At 41.4% G+C, this 21,628-nt stretch overlaps 1 protein-coding gene across 4 annotated transcripts in view; it reads right to left on the bottom strand.

Moving 5' to 3' along the window:
• Positions 1–21,628, bottom strand: part of pcdh17 (protocadherin 17) — a 205,191-nt gene that overhangs the window by 120,591 nt on the left and 62,972 nt on the right. For 2 of the 4 annotated variants that reach the window (XM_034192906.1, XM_034192920.1), the window contains exons 3-4: positions 13,984–14,042; positions 13,350–13,522 (exon numbers count right to left, since the gene is read on the bottom strand). In XM_034192906.1, coding sequence (XP_034048797.1) covers positions 13,350–13,522; positions 13,984–14,042 — 232 coding nt within the window. The remainder of the gene's footprint in view (positions 1–13,349; positions 13,523–13,983; positions 14,043–21,628) is intronic. The other 2 variants (XM_034192913.1, XM_034192929.1) reach the window with 1 other exon arrangement.

Genomic DNA, 21,628 nt, shown 5'->3' with positions numbered 1-21,628 from the left:
GGCCTGATTGGTGGATTGCTACAGAGATGGTTGTCCTTCTGGAAGGTTCTCCTTTCTCCACAGAGGAATGCTGGAGCTCTGACAGAGTGACCATCGGGTTCTACCTCCTCTGAATAAAGTCCTTCTCCCTTTACTGCTCAGTTTAGATGGGCGGCCAGCAAGCAAGTTGGGCCAGAAGTTAGGCTCGTAGTGGAGCCTAACTTTTTCCCCTTATGGTTGATGGAGTACACTGTGCTCATTGGGACCTACAAAGCAGCAGAAATATTTCCGTACACTTCCCCAGATCCCAGGTCTACAGATAATTCCTTTGACTTCATGCTTGGTTTGTGCTCTGACATGCACTGTCAACTGTGTGACCTTATATGTAGACAGGTGTGTGCCTTTCTAAATTATGTCCAACTAACTGAATTTATCCCAGATGGACTCTAATTAAGCTGTAGAAACAGCTCAAAGGCTGTGAATACTTATGTACATGTGATTTGTTTTTGTAAATGTATATATACGAGGTCTGTCAATAAAGTATAGGTCCTTTTTATTTTTTCAAAAACTATATGGATTTCATTCATATGTTTTTACGTCAGACATGCTTGAACCCTCGTGCGCATGCGTGAGTTTTTCCACGCCTGTCGGTGACGTCATTCGCCTGTGAGCACTCCTTGTGGGAGGAGTCGTCCAGCCCCTCGTCGGAATTCCTTTGTCTGAGAAGTTGCTTGAGAGACTGGTGCTTTGTTTGAGCAAAATTTTTTCTAAACCTGTGAGGCACAGCGAAGTGGACACGGTTCGAAAAATTAAGCTGGTTTTCGGTGAAAATTTTAACGGCTGATGAGAGATTTTGAGGTGATACTGTCACTTTAAGGACTTCCCACGCAGTGGGACGTCGCGCAGCACTCCCAGGCGCCGTCGTCAGCCTGTTTCAAGCTGAAAACCTCCACATTTCAGGCTCTATTGATCCAGGACGTCGTGAGAGAACAGAGAAGTTTCAGAAGAAGTCGGTTTCAGAATTTTATCCGGATATTCCACTGTTAAAGGAGATTTTTTTAATGAAAGACGTGCAGATGGATTGCAGCGTCGGCTCGCAGCCGCCGCGACGCTCTGCCACAGGAAAAACACCTCCGTTGGAAGCCTTAAGGACAAGTTGGAACATGCCCAACTGTTAAACAATTTCTCAGATACTCACTCCACTGAAAGCCATCAAAAGCCGCCTGGATTTTACAAATAGTTATCAACACGGAGGTGTTTATCCTGTGCCGCCGCACCGCGCCGGCTGCGTCCCAACGCGCGGACCCGTCCGCACGTCTTTCATTAAAAAAATCTCCTTTAACAGTGGAATATCCGGATAAAATGCTGAAACCGACTTCTTCTGAAACTTCTCTGTTCTCTCACGATGTCCTGGATCAATAGAGCCTGAAATGTGGAGGTTTTCAGCTTAAAACAGGCTGACGACGGCGCCTGGGAGCGCTGCGCGACGTCCCACTGCGTGGGAAGTCCTTAAAGCGACAGTATCACCTCAAAATCTCTCATCAGCCGTTAAAATTTTCACCGAAAACCAGCTTAATTTTTCGAACCGTGTCCACTTCGATGTGCCTCACAGGTTTAGAAAAAATTTTGATCAAACAAAGCGCCAGTCTCTCAGCAACTTCTCAGACAAAGGAATTCCGACGAGGGGCTGGACGACTCCTCCACAAGGAGTGCTCACAGGTGGATGACGTCACCGACAGGCGTGGAAAAACTCACGCATGCACACGAGGGTTCAAGCATGTCTGACGTAAAAACATATGAATGAAATCCATATAGTTTTTGAAAAAATAAAAAGGACCTATACTTTATTGACAGCCCTTGTGTATATATATATATATATATATACATATATATATATATATACAAAGATCTCAAACTTTTTTCCATTGTCATTATGGGGTATTGTGTGTAGAATTCTGAGGAAAAATGAATTTTGAGTGACAAAATGAATTGGTCTAACCTTGCTGGGGTAAGTCTAACCTGGGGTGAAGCACCTCGAGGCAGCTTTGTTATGATTTGGTGCTATATAAATGAAATGCATTGATTGATTGTTTGATTGATTGAATTCCATCTATTCTGCAATAATGCGGTAACATAATAAAATGTGGAAAAAGTGAAGCGATCTGAATACTTTCTATGCACTATAAATGAGGCTCTTCGTTGGAGGACAAAGTTGCACTCGAAGCGTGGTGATGCAAAAAGTGAGAGAAGTAAGGTGGTGCTGTCCTATTTGAGGATTTTAAAATAAACAGAAAAACTTTCCACTCAATTCTAAAGTGGAATCCAATAAAGGGAGGCTCCCATCAGAGGAATGTGGCCCTTCTTGAGTCAGTCAGCAGCATTCAGGACCAGTTGCTGACAAGGCAGTGACGGGCTAACTTCATTTTAAAAGTCAGCATTGTGACTTTCCGCCTCCATTGAGTGACAGAAGAAACTCCCGCGGAGGTATACACTCTCTGAGTGAACCTTCTAGTTTAAATAAAGCAACAGCAAGATATAATCGCTGAAGGTCTGACAGCAAAGCATATGTGCATCATTTCACATCCCATGTTTTAGTTTCATCTGTTTCATTAGATTATTAATTTTTACTAATAAGCCTCATAAAGCACCTGAGTGATTTGATTTAAGAAAACAGAGCAGCTGGGATTGCTGTTCAACTTACCAAGCATGAGGTAACTTGCTTGTAATTCATCAGAAACAGCAGGATAACACAATATATACAAGAACATCTTTTTAAACAGGTGTGCTGCTGCTTCAGAAGCAGAAGATCACAACACAACAATATTTTTCATGGAACTATTAAGTCCAATTGAGGGATATTTTGCTGCTTTTTACCATTTGACTGGTGACGGGCAACTCCTGTGTTAAATAAAGATGTGATGATCGTAGCCAGAGTGATGTTCGACACTCCTCTCCACGCCTTGGCCTTGTGCCCCTGCCCTCCCCCGCAGCATAGCTAAACCCTCATGTTATTGGCTAAACACAGCAAGCTGCAGCCAGTTAACTGTCTAATCTCAGATTAATCGATTTTCCCCAAACAAGGAGAGGTGCAGAAGTGGAACCAAAGCAGCGGAGCGGGGGTGTAAACAGTGGAGAGTGATAATAAATGGGAGGACAGCTATGAGACAGACACGGTCTAACGCAGGATAGACTGTCATAAAGATTGTAACAACAGTGGGCATGTAAGGGGAAGGCTCTGTCAGTAGGTTTGAACTTTAAGTTTTGTTTGTCAGGCACATACATATGTACTCAAACACACACGCTCGACAAACCCTCTGTGACATTGCCCATGGGTTTTCAAAAGAGTGGGTTTGATCTTAGAAGTGCCTGACTCGATAATAAGAAAACTCGGCCCTCAGGAGTAGTCAGTCCTGGTTAAAAATTTGCCCTGAGTTAGAGTTAAGCCCCGGGCCTGCGTAGAGTTGCATTGTGCTGCATATTTAGTACGCAGGAATGGCTGCGTAAGTTGCACGCAGGGGGGAGCACAGGGAGGAGAAGCGTGGCTCCATGATGCTGTTTTTACAGAAAAACAGCATCAAAAAAAAAGAAAAAAAAGAAACAATGCTAACGTCTGCTACATGTCTTTTAAATCACTTCAGAGGTATTATTAGGTTCTAAATACAGCATTTTCAGTTTTAGAAGTGTTTATTTCCTTTATGACAAAGAGGACATATTTACACACAAATAGGGTTGCCAACTCTCTGAAAAATAAATAAGGGACACCTCACCGCCAGGGCCGACCAACCATTGCCTTCACCCTTCCCAGCGTCTGTGTGAAATGATTTTTTACCATTTGACTGTTGACTTGACCCTGAATTTAAGTAGATGCATACATGCATTTGTTCTGATATGAACACGTGGAAATTATTATTTAGCAATTTATTTTTAGTGCAAAATAAATTTTCATTCACAATTTCAATATGAGCATTCTGTCCTGCTTCAAAGCATAAAATAAAAAAAAATCTTTAAAAATAAATCTCTCTGTAGTGCTTAACTTAAAATTGTATAAATTAACAAAAAAACAATAGAAAATTTGCATCATCCAAAACAATGTAACAGTGCAAAACAATGTAACAGTGCACATTTACATATTTAGTGTAATAAAAAGTGCAAAAAATAAAATCTGAAAAGTAAACAATACTTACAATACTTAGCTGTTGTCGCGCACCTTTTCCACCCAGCCATTTTCCTTTTCTCATTCGTCCCTGTATTTTTGCATTATTTTTTGTTTGTTTGTTTTTTTAGGAGTAGTAACGACGTTACAGACATTGCTGTCCGTAGGCATATCTGCAGTGCCAGTGTCGGTGTCTGTATCGATATCAGCCATGCTGCTTTGTTATTGTCGTCCAGCGACCGTCGTCGGCTCATGACGTCAGTATCTTCTTGCGAGCAGATGTCCCTCGACCAATGAGATAAGAGTGATTCTGTATTGTCAACTCGTGTCTGTCAGCTCATTGGTGAAAAGCAGGAGAGAGGCTGGGATCAAATTTACCGTAAGTTTCCATATAAAGCGCCAGCCAATTCCATTGACATTTTACAGACTTTTTGATTCTCACAGAAATACGGGACAAACTGCGTCCCGTTTCAGGTCAATAGCTCGGCGTAGTTGGTACACCGCCTTGCGCAACTCTGCGTTGGCCCGGTGTGAAAGGGGCTTTAGGAGCAGGGTTAGTCCCGGGCCCAGGTCACACATGGGGCCGGGTTTGTATAGGGCCAACTTCCCCCTTATCCCCGACTCCACCCAACGTGAAGTCCAAAGTGACAAAAACCCTGAAAGTATTAAGGTCTTCCCAGACTAAAAATTTATGTTCTTTTATTGTCCTTACATTTAGATTTGGCTGACCTACCGTAGGGCCACATGCATGCAGAGAGCACAAAGAAGACAGTTTAATTTGGGAGATTGGTGAACTCTTGCTCAATTTACTCTTTCAATTTTAGAACTACTCCTCACATTGTGTGATCTTTTCTGTAAAGCCAGGAAAGACAAACACATGTGGACGTGATTCTGACCTGAATCCACAGTTCATGTAGGAGCTTGCACAGATGAAGTGAGTAGCGGTTGCTTCCATATCCTGACCAGATGGACAAATGTGGCTGAAAACGCTGAAGGAAGACCAATTATTCTGATCTCACTGCCCCCTTAAAGTGCCCTTGGGCAAGGCCCCTTAATCTCCAATTACTCCAGCAGAGCTTCTCCGGGTGAAACAGATCAAAACCGTAGTCTTACTGTGAAGCTTCCAGGTGTGACATTAAAAGTGTGGATGAGAAGAGAGTGTTGCTCTCAGTGCAACACTGCTGTGCAAACAAAGGGACATAACCAAAGACAAAATACAGAAAGGAGGACAGACACAGTGAGGCACACATTTTTTGTTGTTCGACTGTGCTCAGGGTGACCAACGTGCTTTGCCCTGACATACTCCTGTTGTCATGTGTATAAATGTGACTTTTTCAGTCTCTCATGGACAATTAAATGGGAAGATTTTCAAAATGAGAAACATATGGAGCTTTTTAATTAGTCTATTTCTCTTGCCAACGTGTGTGGCGTTTTTCCATTCAAAAAGTCAATGAAAAGAAAAACAAAATGTTATCTAGTCAGACATGCATAGTGGAGAAGCACACAGCATTTCTCAAATTGTTGCTGTCTTTCCATAAGGAGCAAAACAGCCCTTCTGTTAACTCAGATTAATTGCACCATTAAACAGAAACCATGCTCAGTATGCAGCACTGTAGTTCTTAAGACACCCAAAGAAACACTTTTGTCTTGACTTAGAAACATTCTCACATTTGGGTTCAAGCAGGTAGGGGGGGTAAAAATTTGCATAATGTAGCAGAAATTAGTTTTAAAGTAAAAGGTGCAACTACATATTTTTGAAGGTGATCTGGGGGAGTGATGGTCAAGTGGTTAAAGTGTTGGTCTTGTGACCAGAGGATCCTTGGTTCTAATCCCTGTCTGACCATAAAAATCACTAAGGGCCCTCCTTGGGCAAGGCCGTTAATCTCCAAATTGCTCCCGGTGTGTAGTGAGAACCTTGCATCACACTCTGACATCACAGTGTGAGCGTGTGTGTAAATGGGTGAATGTGAGGCATCACTGTAAAGCGCTCTGCCTATAAAAGCAGTATATAAATGCAGTCCATTTACCATTTACATTGATACATGGATCCCTGGATAATGTATATCTAAATGTACTATGAACTGGGATTGGGATGACAAATGAAAATCGCTAGTAGAGTAGTCGGATGCCATCAGTCGTCAATAAGCAGAGACGTCAGCAACTAAATATGGCAATAAATTAATGAGGTCACATCTAAGCAGTGAAATTTCAAATGTACTATTGTTTTTTTTGTTTTTTTTAATGAGTACAGAACTACAAGTTTATATGGTATTAACACAGTGAACTACATGGGAACAATGTTTGCAGTTCTACTTGAATCAAGGTATTTATTGAAAGCCCCGAAGTGAATGGAGTGCTGGCTGCTGGTAGATGTTGGTCTATTAGTTCCTGCTTGAGTTCTGTCCCTTGTGAAGCAGTGTGCAAGGGTACCCCGTCTCCGTTTTTGACAGCTGTGTAGAAAAATATGAATTACCAGACAAGTCAACCATAAGAAAATTAGTAGAATATTCAGGTACTAGCTATTTGTTTTTGATTATGACTATTCCTTACAACCCTACTGTGGACTGGATGATGGCCTGTTTTTGGCATGAATTTCACTCACCATAGACAATATACTTCCTCCTTCCGTGATATTCAAGAAATGCGTGTCAGGCTTGAAAGCACACTTTCATTTCAAGTACACATCAATAATATCACTCAGTCAGCATGTTTTCACCGATGCCACATCAACCGTCTCCACCCGCCACATACACCTAGTCGCACCGTCATCCTCATCAATGTTCTGGTCACCTCAGGCTTTCACTACTGCAATACTCAAAATACTCAATACCGCTGGTCCGGAAATACATGCATTGGAACCAGTACCCCCTCCAGTGAACACATCACTCCCCCACTCCCAACTCCCCATCCTTCAGGAACTTCACTGACTTTCTGCGTAACACTGTATTGATTATGAGATTCTCCTCCTCACTTTAAAATCTCTATAAGCTTGTACCGTCATACCTCTCTGCCCTCATTCATCTCTACACTCCCTCCTGTACTCTTTGGTCCTCCTTCTCTATGTTTCTCACGACACCTCCTGCCGGTCTTTCATCCATGGGGTCCAGAACTTTTAGCTGTTCAGCCCATCATCGATGGAGCTCTCTCCCACAATCCATCTGGGATATTGACTCTCTCCCCACCTTCAAATCTCACCTCAAAACTTCTCAGTGGAAACTTACTCAAAGACATTTGTGGACTGTGAAGTACAGTTGTATGCAAAGGTTTGGGCTCCCCTGATAATTTTCATTATTTTCCTTTATAAATCATTGATTGTCTGGATCAGAAATGTCAGTTAAATATATCATATAGCAAATAAATACACTGATATTTGAGAAGTGAAATGAAGTTTCTAGTATTTACAGAAAGTGTGCAATAATTATTTAAACAAAATCATGCGGGTGTGTTGTGTGGGCCGCCAGAAGAGGAGGTACTGCTGGCCCACCACCAGAGGGCGCCCTGTCTGGAGTGCGGGCTCCAGGCACCAGAGGGCGCAGCCGCCTCACAGGAGCAGCCAGGGTGACAGCTGTCACGCATCACCTGCAACAGCTGTTACCAATCACCTGATCAGCAGGGGTACATCAGCAGGATGACGTCTCCACCTCTTTGCCGAGATATCGCTCTACCTGGAAGGTAACGTTCTCAGCTGACTGTGTGATCTTTCGACAGTAACCTTTTGTGACTTTTGTGCATTGTATAGCAGACTTTTTTTCCAACGAGAGGTGGAGGTAGTTTTCCTGCCGTGTGGATTGCTGGGTGCAAACGCGCCCACATTTAATTGTTTTTTTGTTCCTCGCCAGCAGTACCAGGTCCGACACGCGGAGGCAGTGGCCACCTGGGAGTTCGGGACTTGGCGGCTCCAGTATTCCCGGGGTCTGGTGGCGGAGGAAATCGTGTGGTTCCGGTTCTACTTTGGACAGACGTCTTCTATCTTCGAGCCTGCCCACACGACACCTTTTGTGATTTGGCTTTTTGTCTATTGTTGTAATCTGTTGTGTTTGTTGTGCCCATTCACAACAGTAAAGTGTTGTTATTTGACTTCCTCCATTGTCCGTTCATTTGCGCCCCCTGTTGTGGGTCTGTGTACCTACACTTTCCCAACAGGGTGCATAAATTGGGGCACCACTGTCATTTTATTGATTTGAATACATTTAGCACTAATTATTGGAACACAAAATTGGTTTGGTAACCTCATTGACCCTTGACCTCCTTACACAGGTGAATCCAATCATGAGAAAGGGTATTTAAGCTGGCCATTTACAAATGTTTCTCCTCTTTTCATCTCTTCTAATGAGTGGCAACATGGGAGCCTCTAAACAACTCTCAAATGACCTGAAAACAAAGATTGTTCAACATCATGGTTTAGGGGAAGGATACAAAAAGCTATCTCAGAGATTTCAGATGCCAGTTTCCACTATGAGGAACATAGTAAGGAAATGGAAGACCCAAGGCACAGTACTAGTTAAAGCCTCAAGTGGCAGGCCAAGAAAAAATCTCACAAAGGATGGTGAACACAGCATTCCAAGAAAAACACTTGCTACCTACAAATCTCACAAAGGATGGTGAACACAGCATTCCAAGAAAAACACTTGCTACCTACAATAAAATTTGGAGGTGGTTCCATCATGCTGTGTGGCCAGGGCAGATACTGGGAATCTTGTTAAAGTTGAGGGTCACATGGATTCCAGTCAATATCAGCAAATTCTTGAAAACAATGTACAAGAAACAGTGACAAAAGTTGAAGTTGCACCGGGGCTGGATCTTTCAACAAGACAATGACCCTAAACACTGCTCAACAGCCGCTAAGGCATTCATGCAGAGGAACAAGTACAACATTCTGGAATGACCATCTCACTCACCCAGACCTGAGTATTATTGAAAATCTGTGGTGGGATTGTAAGCAGCCTGTCCATGCTCGGAAACCAACAAACCTGAGATGTTAAAGAAGAATGGTCCAAAATACCTTCAACCAGAATCCAGACTCTCATTGGAAGCTATAAGAAGCGTTTAGAGGCTGTTATTTCTACAAAAGGAGGATCTACTCAACATTTTTTCTGTTGGGGTGCCCAAATTTATGCACCTGCCAAATTCTGTTTAAAGAATTATTGCACACTTTCTGTAAATCCTATGAACTTCATTTCACTTCTCAAATATCACTGTGTTTGTCTGCTATATGATATATTTAACTGAAACTGCTGATTCAAGCAACCAATGATTTATAAAGGAAAATCATGGAAATCTTCAGGGCTGCCCAAAATTTTACATACAACTGTATGTTTGTAGATGCTTGCACGAGTAAAACAATGACTGGAGATCAAACATTTTTTTCTAGCTCCAACTAAGCCACAACTCAATGAGGTATATTGTAATCACAGCATCAGGAGCCCATTTTATATAATGGACAAGTAGTTCTGAGACTATGTATTTCATCTTCTACTTTTATGTTTGTGCTGTTGAGTAACAAAAATACTCAAGATTTCCTGGTCTTTTATGAAATGTGTATTTGAAGGTAAGCAATACTACTTTGGGATGTGTCCCTGAAAAATGAACTTCTACATTAAAAGAATTGTATCAGCCTGCACTGTGGAGGTATAAAAGCCTTAAAACAAGCTCTCATACAGACATTTACTACTACAGCAGCTGGGCTCCCTTTGGTTTTGCAGTTGTGTCCACCCTGCTGAAGGTCTACATTTTCCCTACTGGCGGATATCAGGACAATCAGGATGGCATTCGATGCTATGAATGAGTCTGGAATTTCAATGGAATTTCCCTGACACTTGCACAAATTTGATCCGCACACTGGTGCGCAATCTGCAATGCCAGAGAGCAAACTCATTGTAAACTTGTTGTAAACCACTGTAAACTGTGCGCTGCCTTGTGCAAGTGAGCAAAATTTTTTTTGAAATGTTCTAAATCTCTGGCATGAGTTAATTATGCGACCTTCACATGAACATTGCGCAAACAATTCAAAAACACTGAATGTCAGTGGGAGTCATTGCGTCAGCCTATCTGATGATGACGAGATGTTAAATCTATCATAAACATAATTTTACAGACACCCCTAAGAAGGAATGAAAATGCAACTGTTTTACCAAGCCATTACAATATAAATATTATAAATAATTACCTTTTTAGATGATTCCAAATGTGTTCTCCACATCATGAAGCGCACGAGAGAGAGAGAGAGAGAGAGCGAGAGAGAAAAGCTGCAGCTATAGAAAATTCCTCTATGATTCTGGATTAGAACTGTTTTAATCAGCCAAACTCTGAGAGCAAATGATTAATCCACTACAAAATAATTATTTTCTATAACACCATGTCCAGCGGCACAAAGTGCAACATCCAGCGGGACACAGTGGGTGGCAATGGCATGACAAATTGCACGGCAGTGCATGGTTACATGCATGTGTCAAGGCACCTTTACAGTCTCTCTCTCTCTCTCTCTCTGAATGGTTAACAGTTTCAATGATAAAGCTTCATGGGTCACCGTTTAGTATTTAACACTTGCAACCAATGCATTTGCCATTTGTTGCAAACTAAATGCACGGTTTGTGCTTTACACTCTAACTTTAGAACAAAACAATGTCCTCTGAATGGCTACACCATTTTTCAACTTGCCTTTCCACACTGAAACAGACAAAAACAATTTTAGCCACCAGTTTTCTCCCAAATCAGCGAGCAGGCAAAGGTAAACATTTGGTTTGGACAAAGGTGGAGTCCAATAATGGACAGAGAGTAACAGGGATGAGAACTAGAAGAGGAGAGAGAGGATGAGGAAGATGAGAAACACAAGGTGAAGTAGGATAGAAGAGGAGAGAACAGAAACGAGAAAGGGCAGACACGAATACCACTGAAGAAAATCAGCAACTGTGGTTGACCGTGTAGTCAAATGTGAGATGAGCGTGAGTGAAGCTACACAACAAACTCGACCAAATCTGAGCCGCTGTGCTCTTGCAAGTGTCATCCGGATATTATGAAATGAGAACCAGTAAGAAACTGTAAGTGCTTAAAGACAGCAACTCCCCACAAAATGAAGAGATACGAATACGTGTTTTGCTAAGCTCATGCAGAAACGCATGGCCTGTGTGCAAGCAGCGTAGTAAGAGCTGCCCAGTGGGCCGCTCTTGGTACGCAGAACTAGTGCTGTGGATGTGTGGAAACTGAATTCGGAGTGTGCGGAACAGCTTGATGAGATGAGACTGGAATGATGCATTTCAAGTATGTTCAAAATTTCTACAATGCAACTGGTGCCATATTTCCCATATTACACCAAGACATATATGGGGATGCACAGATTCATGTGCATGCACGCACGCCTGCATGCACGCTCACGCACACACTTGCAATTGCAAGACATGAGCAGCCAAAAATAAAAATATAATAATGCACTCACCTGTGGCCAAAGTCCACCGGACGTCTGTAATGACTTTGTGTGAGATGTAGATGCATGTTTCTGTTTTTAAAACCTCAAATAAGAGCAGCTGAAAGAATGTTTTTAAAAAAGTAAAGATGTGCTCCTGCAAAGGATGTAACTTCCAGGATGTGCAATGTGTGCACAGAGTGGAGCAGCCGTAGAAAAGACAAACTAGAAAACAAGTACTGTGCCCAAAATGTTACTGCCAGTCAAGGGTGGCACAAGTGCTCTGCCTCCTTGACTTGGCTCATGACATGCCTGGCTTGCATACAGTGAATGCATCTAAACGTATAAACATAGAAAGAAAGACTCTCTCCCATTCTTCATTTCAGGGCTCTCTGGCTGCAACTCATTTAAGGAAATTCATCGGTGCTCAATTTGACCTCTGGGGAAATTTCTTGTGGTCTGCCATGAATATTTATTTATTTATTTTTTGTTGTTGTTGTTGTTTGAAATAGAGGGGATGTCACGTAATACTCAGATAAGGTCTACAATAGATTGCGTTCTGTGCTGAAGGACGGAAGCACTGCCTTTGTACCTTCTTTCCACCATCAACTGAATTTAAATGATGTCAATTCCGGACTTTAAAAACAGACTGCACAGCCGAGATTTCTGACATCCACCAATCTGGATCCGGATCACCTCCAAAATTGGAGTCTTCCATGACCCCATATCTATCTGTGGTGGCACTTTTGAAGTAGTTTTGATGTAATCCTTCAAAGCCTATATAAAGTGAAATCTTGATCAAGAATCTGGATCCGGATCACCTCCAAAATGTAACTGAGTCTTCCATGGCCTAATATCTATCTTTGGTGAAAGATTTGTCAAACTTTGTGCAGTAGTTTTGATGTAATCCTGCTAGACAGATAAGTAAACGTTGATGATTTTATTATGTCCTTGGTGGACGTAATAAATATTGCAATATTGGAAGTGTCAATATTTTTTACGAACAGTAGAATGGACTTATTTCGGCACAAATGCAAAAACTATTTTGGCAGCCATTTTGGATGCCATTTTGAATGTCTGTCTTGAGGCCAAGTTTTATTTTTGGGAAGACCCTAATTGTGCTTTAGTGTTGACAAAGGAACCAAAAAGTTTTTATGGTTTATTTAATTTGTTGTGGATGGACAAATTAAGCAGTGCTATCAGTTCCGTGTATCAAAATTATGAATATAATATCAGCTATCTTGTCTCCCCTGGTGTTGTTCTACTCATGGATTGGGGTAGGGGGTAGTAAGGACGACTGCAACAACTCTTATCTAGGGAGTTATTGTCCTACACATGTCATGTGTAATCTGCCTGACCCACAGTACTAGGAATCATTATTCATATTTAATCACCATGTTATGAAACTCCATTGCCCACCGTACACTAAGTCATTTTCCGTGTTCCATTATCAAAGTTTCAGAGACTGGAGCTCAGGCAAGGAGGACTAAATGGAGGGGCTGAAGTAGTTGGGCCTATAAAAACATAATGGGCTTGTCTGCTTTGATAAACTGAGGACATGTGTTGAATGCACACCAACTCGCACCCTCAATTGTGCATAAACACACCCATGTGCACACACTGCGCAAGCACTAAATTTGAAAGGTAGAAAAAACAAACAAAAGTAACAGAGAATTCACTATCCAAGTACAAGCCACATGAGGAGCTCAGTCGTCAAAACCAATAACCAATAACCACAGGGTCGAGAACAGATTCATAGCCCTCCGGTTCAAATGTTTTCAACTTTTCACGCAAGCTAATATACTAGCGAGTTCTCACCTTGCTCTAAAGGTGGTGGTTTCACACCTGTAGCTTTCATCTTGAGGGCTTCCTTTGCAGACATGTCACAGCAGGAGCCTTTGTTGGTGTCCTGGTCGCTGTCAGCCTGGTCGCTGTCACCATGACCGCTGTCTCTAAGGCTCGCTCGCTCAGGGTCCTTGAACGTTGAACTGCTAGACAAATAAACAAACAACAACAACAATAACAAAAAAAAGCTGAGCACATTCTGCGGCGAACAATTTGCTGTGGCATTATTAGCCTCAGTGGCAGCTTCGAGACAGAATGAAAGATTCATGACCGTGCCTGAAAGTCTAAAAGGAAAATCTGAATAATTGGGAAGATGTAAAGAGCTTCAAAAACAAAACAAAACAACAACATCTGCAATAGCAGGAACTGTCTGCGCTGAAAGAGATACTGAAGATGAAACAAATTCAACGGAAGAGGTCGGAAAAAGACAATGAGATTTGCAAGGTTTTAGAAAATACAGTTTATGACCACTTTAAAACCAAATTAAATGTGGAATACACGGCGTCTACTGAGTTTAACTTGGTACAATTAATTGGCAGTATAGTAAAGTCATTGTTATATCGGGAGTAAAGGTCAATAGCACCAAATTATAAATCCCAACTCTTACCTTTGAACAAACTGTTGTCTGCTACCCATGTAATTAGGCTCAGTGGGGAAACTGTCCGTCTGTGGAGGAGACACACACACAAAAAATGTTTTGTGAGGACTCCACAGACACGTCCTGTTGTGAAACAAGATCTCCTGGTGACAGATGATTAATTATGCAGAAAGAGATGAGGAATAGGGAAGAGTAGGGACAAATGAAGTAATGTGGCTTATGAGCTCAATATCGTTTCGTTTGAGCATTTCATTTAGCTCATAAATCAAGCTAATTAGCAATTCAACAGTAAACCACAGAGGCACACTTCAAATGTGTCAAACTTCATGCAAACATAACATGAAAGAAAAGCTGTGCATGTGTACCAACCAACATGGCAATAAACATCTGACATGTATTGAAACAAAACACTTCTTTTCCCTCCATGTTAGCATGGAGGGAAGCTAGCATGCGCTTTGGAAACTGACACGTTCAGCCTCAGTACCGCTGCTTTCTACTTTTTTACCCACAGAGAGAAGCTATTTGCAAAGATGTGGAGCCTCATGAAACTCGTGTTGTTTTATTTGACAGGTGGATCAATTCAATAAACACATCCACTTCATACAAGTCTTCAGAAACATGCACAAACAAACTGTGTGGTGTGACTGGCTCCACAAAGTCTAATGGAAAGCTGCTATTAACATCATGATCAGGGACCTCACATTATTTTCTATCCACAGGTGCTGGACAACATATCGACTGAACATGCCTAGATGCCTTTCGTACTCGGTCTCTTCAGAAGCCCCCTGGGTATCACTGTAATGACTTTTTGTCAAATAAACAGTTAATTCGAGAGACTCAGTTGAGGACTATTGGTTGTTCAGCTGCAACATTTCTGTCACTGCACATTTGACAATTGTTTTTGTGCTTTTATTTCATTACTATGGTCAAAGCAGATGGTCACCCCACTGAGTCTGGTCTGCTTGAGGTCTCTTCCTAGAATTAAAATAAAGCAAAAACCTGAAGGAGATTTTCCTTCCCACTGTTGTCAGTGTACTTGCTTGGAGTGGATAAGGTTTAAACCCTGCTTGAGTGTAGCTCCTTAGGGTGAATTAGTTGTGATTTGGGGCTGTATCATCTGCATTGTGAGGGAATGTCAGTGCCGACGTTCTGGCCAGATGCCACATTTCTTTGACCATGATCCAGGATGCTAGTACCTCATTGTTGGAAACCCCAGCAGAGTCTGCCTTTAATTCACCTGGCATGTGTAAGACAAATTGCTGAATTTGAAAAGTGGTGATGGATCAGTTGTCTGCTTGACTGGTTGCCATCCATGACCCAAGGCAATTCTTTCCTGCGGTGGATGTAGCACTGCGTGTGGCTGCTTCATACAAAAACTTTGAAAATCATAATTTTCAAAGTCAAAGTGAACACAATTCTCAGAGGCCCTCACGTGCCTACTAATAAACTCATTCCTGAACTTCTTTTGAGTTATGGCTTTCACTCAACAACTCTGTAACCAGTAAACACTCACAGCCCACTCACAGCCACAGAAACTTGCAACTCCCTCAAAGATGGTATAGGTGCCTTGGTGGCTTCCTTCACTAGTCACCTTTATATATATGTACGGTGCATGCAGAAAGTATACACAGCACTTAATTTTTTCCACATTTTCTTATGTTCTAACCTTATTCCAAAGTAGAGTAAATAAAATTTTCGCCCTCAAAATTCTATTCACAACACCTCATAATAACAACATGAAAAAGTTTTCTGAAATTTTGGAAAATTTATTAAAAATTCAAAATTAAGAAATCACATGTACATAAGTAGTCACACCCTTTGTTCAATACTTTGTTGATGCACCTTTGACAGCAGCCTCAAGTCTTCTTGAAAATGATGCCACAAGGTTGGTGTACCTATCTTTGTCCATTCCTCTTTGCAGAACCTCTCCACCTCCATAAGGTTGGATGGGGAGTGTCGGTGCACAGCCATTTTCAGATCTCTCCAGAGATGTTCAATCAGATTCAGGTCTGAGCTCTGACTGGGCCACTCAAGGACATTCACAGAGTTGTCCTGAAGACTCGAGACAATTCTGTCTCGGAGGTCTACAAACAATTCCTTTGACTTAATGCTTGGTTTGTGCTCTGACCTGCACTGTCAACTGTGGGACCTTATATGTAGGCAGGTGTGTGTCTTTCCAAATCATGTCTAATCAACTGAATTTATCCAAGGTGAACTCCAATTAAGCTGTAGAAACATCTCAAGGATGATCAGTGGAAACAGGATGCACCTGAGCTCAATTTTGAGCTTCATGGCAAAGCCTGTGAATACTTATGTACATGTGATTTCTTAGTTTTTTATGTTTAATAAATTAGCAAAAATCTAAAAACAACAACAACAAAAAAATTTTCACATGGTCATTATGGGGTATTGTGGGTAGAAGTTTGAGGAAGAAAAAGAATTTCATCCATTTTGGAATAAGGCTGTAAAATAAAATGTGGAAAAAGTGCAGTGCTGTGAAAACTTCCTGGATGCATGGTATACTTGCTCATTTTATGATTACTGCCTGCTTTGGCCAGATTTACTACACTGTAGCATACTCTTATTGTCTTACTGATTGCTCTAACTAAACTCCAAAGGATGCTCAATGATGCGTCTAAAACCAAATGGCTGCAAAACTGATAGTTTAGTTGTAATATTAAAGAGAATGGATCATTATGTAATCCATTTTCTTTGCATATATATGTTTATTTAGAGAGTAGAGAGCAGGTTGAGACAAGCCTGGAGATGTGGAGATGTGATGTGTCCGGAAAGAAGGGAAAATTCAGTCGGACTGAGACTGAGTACATATGTGTGAATGAGAGGGAGCACAAAGGGGTTACAAGGAGTATAAGTGGCTAAGGTAGAGGAGTTAAATAAAATATTTGGGGTCAACTGTCCAAAGTAATGGAGAGCGTGGTAGAGAAGTGAAGAAGAGAGTGCAGGCAGGGTGGAATAGGTGGAGAAAGGTAGCAGTAGTGACAGAAGAATATGTGTAAAAGTGAAGGGGAAAGTCTACAAGACAGAAGTGAGACCAGCTATGTTATATGGAATAGAGATGGTGCACTAACAAAAGACAGGAGGCAGAGCTGGAGATGCTGTGATTTTCTTTTAGTGCAGCAAATAACTGAAACAATACTTCACATGGTGATACAAGCACCAAATCCACCACAAATTCTCCTTAGACATTGCTCTTTTGAAAAAACCAACAGGTCACTTGAATTTTCAATAGGCGGCCACGTAGGGGTCAATTGAAGAATTACACAGGGGTTAAAATACAAAAATGCTCCAGTCACATTGAAAACTATACCACATTATTTGTCTCATCATAAAGATTCCAAAAAGGTATAGTTTGGACTATCTATGACTGAATGTTATGGAGTTATGGGATAAAAACCTTAAGAATGGTTACAGTTTCAGTTTGTACAGCGGTCAAAAGTTAAAGTTGCTCCAATTTTAGTAAAAAATGGTCCAAATTGTTGATTGAGCTACTTGGATTAATAAATGGAACAGTTTTGACTGTGTTGAATGCTTGGTCTCTAAAGTAAAGGTCAAATAATCTTGACATCCACTGAATTCTATGACATGTGACATATATTACCCCGTAACATGATAACTAAGCATGATACATGGTGCAAACTATTCCTTTTTGAAACCCTATTAACTCAACCAATAATATGCATCACCTTTGAACAAAATTGGAGCAACTCTAACTTTTGACCCCTGTACAAAGTGAAACTGAACTTTGTCACCATTCTTGTTGTTTTTACCCCATAACTCTATAGAATTCAGTCATAGATAGTCCAAACTATACCTTTTTGGAATCTTTACAATCAGAAAAATAATGTGGTATAATTTTCAATATGACTGGAGCATTTTTATATTTTGACCCCTATGTAATTCTTCAATTGACCCCTACGTGGCCGCGTACTAAAATTCAAGTGGCCCATCGTTTTGTTTCAAAAGAGTAATATCTAAGGTGTACTTTTGCCGAATTTGGTGCTTGTATCACCATTTGAAGGATTCCTCTGTAAATATTCTGTTATCTGCTGCACTATTTGGGAATGACGAGGATGGGCAGGGTTAGAAATGACCGGATCAGAGGGACAGCACAGGTAGGATGTTTTGGAGACAAAATCAGAGAGGATGGAGCCAAAAGGCTGGAGAAGGAGGAGAAGAGGGAGACTAAAGAGGAGGTCAGTAGATGTGTTCAGGGAGGACATGCAGGTGGTTGGTGTGACAGACAAAGATGCAGAGGACAAGGTCAGATGGAAATGGATGACCTGCTGTGGCGACCCCTAACAGCAGCAGCCGAAAGCAGAATAACATTACCACTTTGACATTTTATTTTCATCATGAAACGGTGACTTTTTAAGGAGTCAAAAAATAATAAAGCCCAAGAAGGTGACTACTGTGCATTTTAATTCTTTTTTTTTTTATAATCAAATTTAATGTTACACTACAATTCACATCCAGTCTGATTTAAATGTGATTTGGTATCTTGTGGAATTATTCTTTATTATTTTTGAATGAAACAAATCCTGAACATGATTTCTGTTTTAATTTGCAGTGCTGACTGACTTGTCTCTGAATGTTCTATCTGTTGCCACAACAACAATATTCGTAAAAAAGGAAAAAGTGGAGTGGTGAGAGAAGAAATACATTGTTTGAGCTTGAGGACCATCCCTAAGGGGGATACATGTTTCCGCATAATACTGCTGAGTGTGTACACTTTATTCCTATTCTTGGGTCAGTGTCATTTGTCTAAATGTAGCATTTATAACTGAACACTGTGGTACCTTGTCCATCACACAGGTGCCCAGGGGCTAAAGCACCCACGGGCAAATCATATTCCAGAGTCACGTCAGCGAGGCCAGTGGTTTCTGCCGTGCTCCAGGCAAAGCTCGTCCCTTGAAGACTGAAAGTGTTGCTCTGTGAGACCCGTTGTTACCTGCAGAGGTGTGTCTATTTTTTATGTACGTGTAGTGTGCTGCTAGTGTGCATTTACTTAAATGCTGGACTGCTACTGCTGTGCCTAAATGCTGAAATTGAATGAAGCTGAGCACATGCTGCTATGAGTGATTAGACTGGAGACAATAGTCTGAAGTGTCTATAGCAGCTCAGGGGACAGTGTTGCAGCTTGTGGTTGGCCCACATGTGGTGTCTCACTGCCACATTGGAGCAACAAATTTATTGTTTCAGTGCAGCAGTGTCACCTCCCCTTCCTGTAATCTGTCTTTGTCTCGAAAGTTGTTGCGAACAACAAACTAGGCTAATAAAGTTTAACTCCCTTAAGTCATTCGCAAAATACAGATTTTCCAGCTGGAAAATCAAGGTATTATGAAAATCCAAACCATGATTCCATATAGTTGTAACGAAAAAATTTCATCAGAACAATCACGACTTGTTCGGGTATTATCCTCCATACGAAAAAAACCCAGTCTAAAGTCCAAGGCAGTCTATTTAAAGAACACAGTTGTCAGAAAGCCTCACACAGCAGGTTCAAGATGCACATTATGCGATGAGAGATGATTATGAGATACGCATTAGTGCATAATCCAACAAATACATTAACAGTGAAATAGAAGTAACACATAATACAGGGGTGGGAGGGGGGGGACCTGTACTTGTACTCATGTTTCACAATATTTTTTGCATTGGTTTTCTCCCTCTCCACAGCTGGAGCAATGTGGAAATATGGGTGGACACATGGGGGAATTCAGTTTTCAATAAGGAGTTTGCACTTTAAACCGAAACTAAAAAGTAGACTGCTGATAATACATGTTTAATGTGCATACAACGTGCACTTTGATACAACAAAAATACTCCAACCTTAATAGAAAAAACCCTATCATACATGAGACCATACAGTGCAATATAGCATAAAATTTACCTTACCATTAACAGTGCTGCAAGCAAAACATCTTGAAGTAGACTTGCCTTTACAAATCTATTCATTAATTCAATCAAATCATCCTGGGCAGTCAAAAATCTCGACACAAAAACATGAATTCCAACTGTTACACCAGTCAATACAGTTCCACCTATCTGCCTTCTAAGCATGCAGGCTGCATTTGCAAAACTACTGCACTAACAGAATATTCTCAGTAACCCAACTTAATAAAAATGGCCTTGGACCTGGAGCACTCTGGATTCAAAACAACATGTCATTGTTTAAATAAAAATGTGACAGCAAACATGCCCCCAAAAGTTTGTGCCATGCACTCTGTGCCATGCACACAACACCATCATCAAAGTTGCCCTTTATCTTGTATGGACTTGTGATGTCTGATACATCAGGAAAGCCTTTTCCAACCCTACACTGACTTTAGACTGATTCAACATCTATATTAGACATAAAACTCTCAAACGGTCTGTTAAAGGATGTGTCACACAGAAATTATAACAGCTTGGCAAAGTAGTAACACGCTGTCAGCCCGAGAATAATGTTCCGGTCAATGCCGTCAAAGAGGTCCCAACTAGCATGTCATGCACGGATACCACGTGATCGCCAGCTGGAGAACAACGTCTATGTCCACGTCATCAAAGACATCCCAACTGCCACAGTCACACGTGGATGACGTGCAATCTCCAACCGGAGAACCATGTCCAGGTCCACGCCATCCTCCTGTGGAGATGTTCTCCATGGTTCTGCTGTGAAATGTTTTCCTATTGTGGTCCTGATTTGGAAGAAAAAGAAAAGGATTATCCCAAGTGGTGAGGACAGGTGTGTCCAGCCCACTCCCCATGAGCCACGGCTGCTGGACTCTCTTGGCTACATCCAAAAGCAGCTCTCTCTCCGATCATCTCTGCTATTCTGGCATGCCCCCATGGCAGCTCCGCAGTCAGCTCCTCACAAAGTTCTTTCACAATTCTGGCACATTAGTTAGAAAGTCCATTATCTCCTGAAAATAACGTATTCTGACTTTTTCCAATGTAAGAAATACATCTACATGTTTAGGCAGCCTGTAAAAACAGCTTCATGGTGACGTTCCACGTGTGTGTCCATGGCGGCAGTACAGTAGCGTCCCGAGGCACAGGCAGCAGAGTCAGCACACGTTAGGATCCAAAATCCTACAGACTCTCTCCAAAAATTAAGGGTTTCTGGGTGAAGTGTGTTGTTTCCTCTCTGTCCATCCTATGTAAATCTGAGCCATCACTTTCAAATGAAAGCAGAGAAGCTTAATTATCAGGTGTAGCGGTGTTCATTTCACTCTGTCTGTCGGCCATTGGGGCATTTTTGCGTTTGCTAAAATGTACATCGCACGCTGAGAAATGGCGATAAAAATAAGACGTTACAAGAATAAGAATAAGATGTTTCCAGAAATTCATCTGCTGACTCGCCGAGCGAGAGGGACAATTCGCAATAAAATACATCAGCGATCACCAACTATTACCGCATGTGAGCAGATAGACTTACAATCATGAATACTTTGATGATGTGTTGCCAACTGGGATAGGTCATGTCACGTGTTATAAGTGACATGACCTTTAAAAGATCTTCATCAGGTAATTCAGATGATGGTGTGGGTGAATCTGACAATAAAGCATGTATGAGAACACATTCCTCCTCCAGAACTGTGACAGTGCTGGTGAGATGTGTTATAATGTGGTCATCGGCCTATTAATTTAGGTC

The sequence above is a fragment of the Thalassophryne amazonica genome, chromosome 2 (assembly GCF_902500255.1).
Source record: "Thalassophryne amazonica chromosome 2, fThaAma1.1, whole genome shotgun sequence".
Taxonomy (NCBI): Eukaryota; Metazoa; Chordata; class Actinopteri; order Batrachoidiformes; family Batrachoididae; genus Thalassophryne; species Thalassophryne amazonica.
The sequence above is the reverse complement of the archived record's forward strand: the minus strand, read 5'-3'. Positions and strand labels throughout refer to the sequence as shown.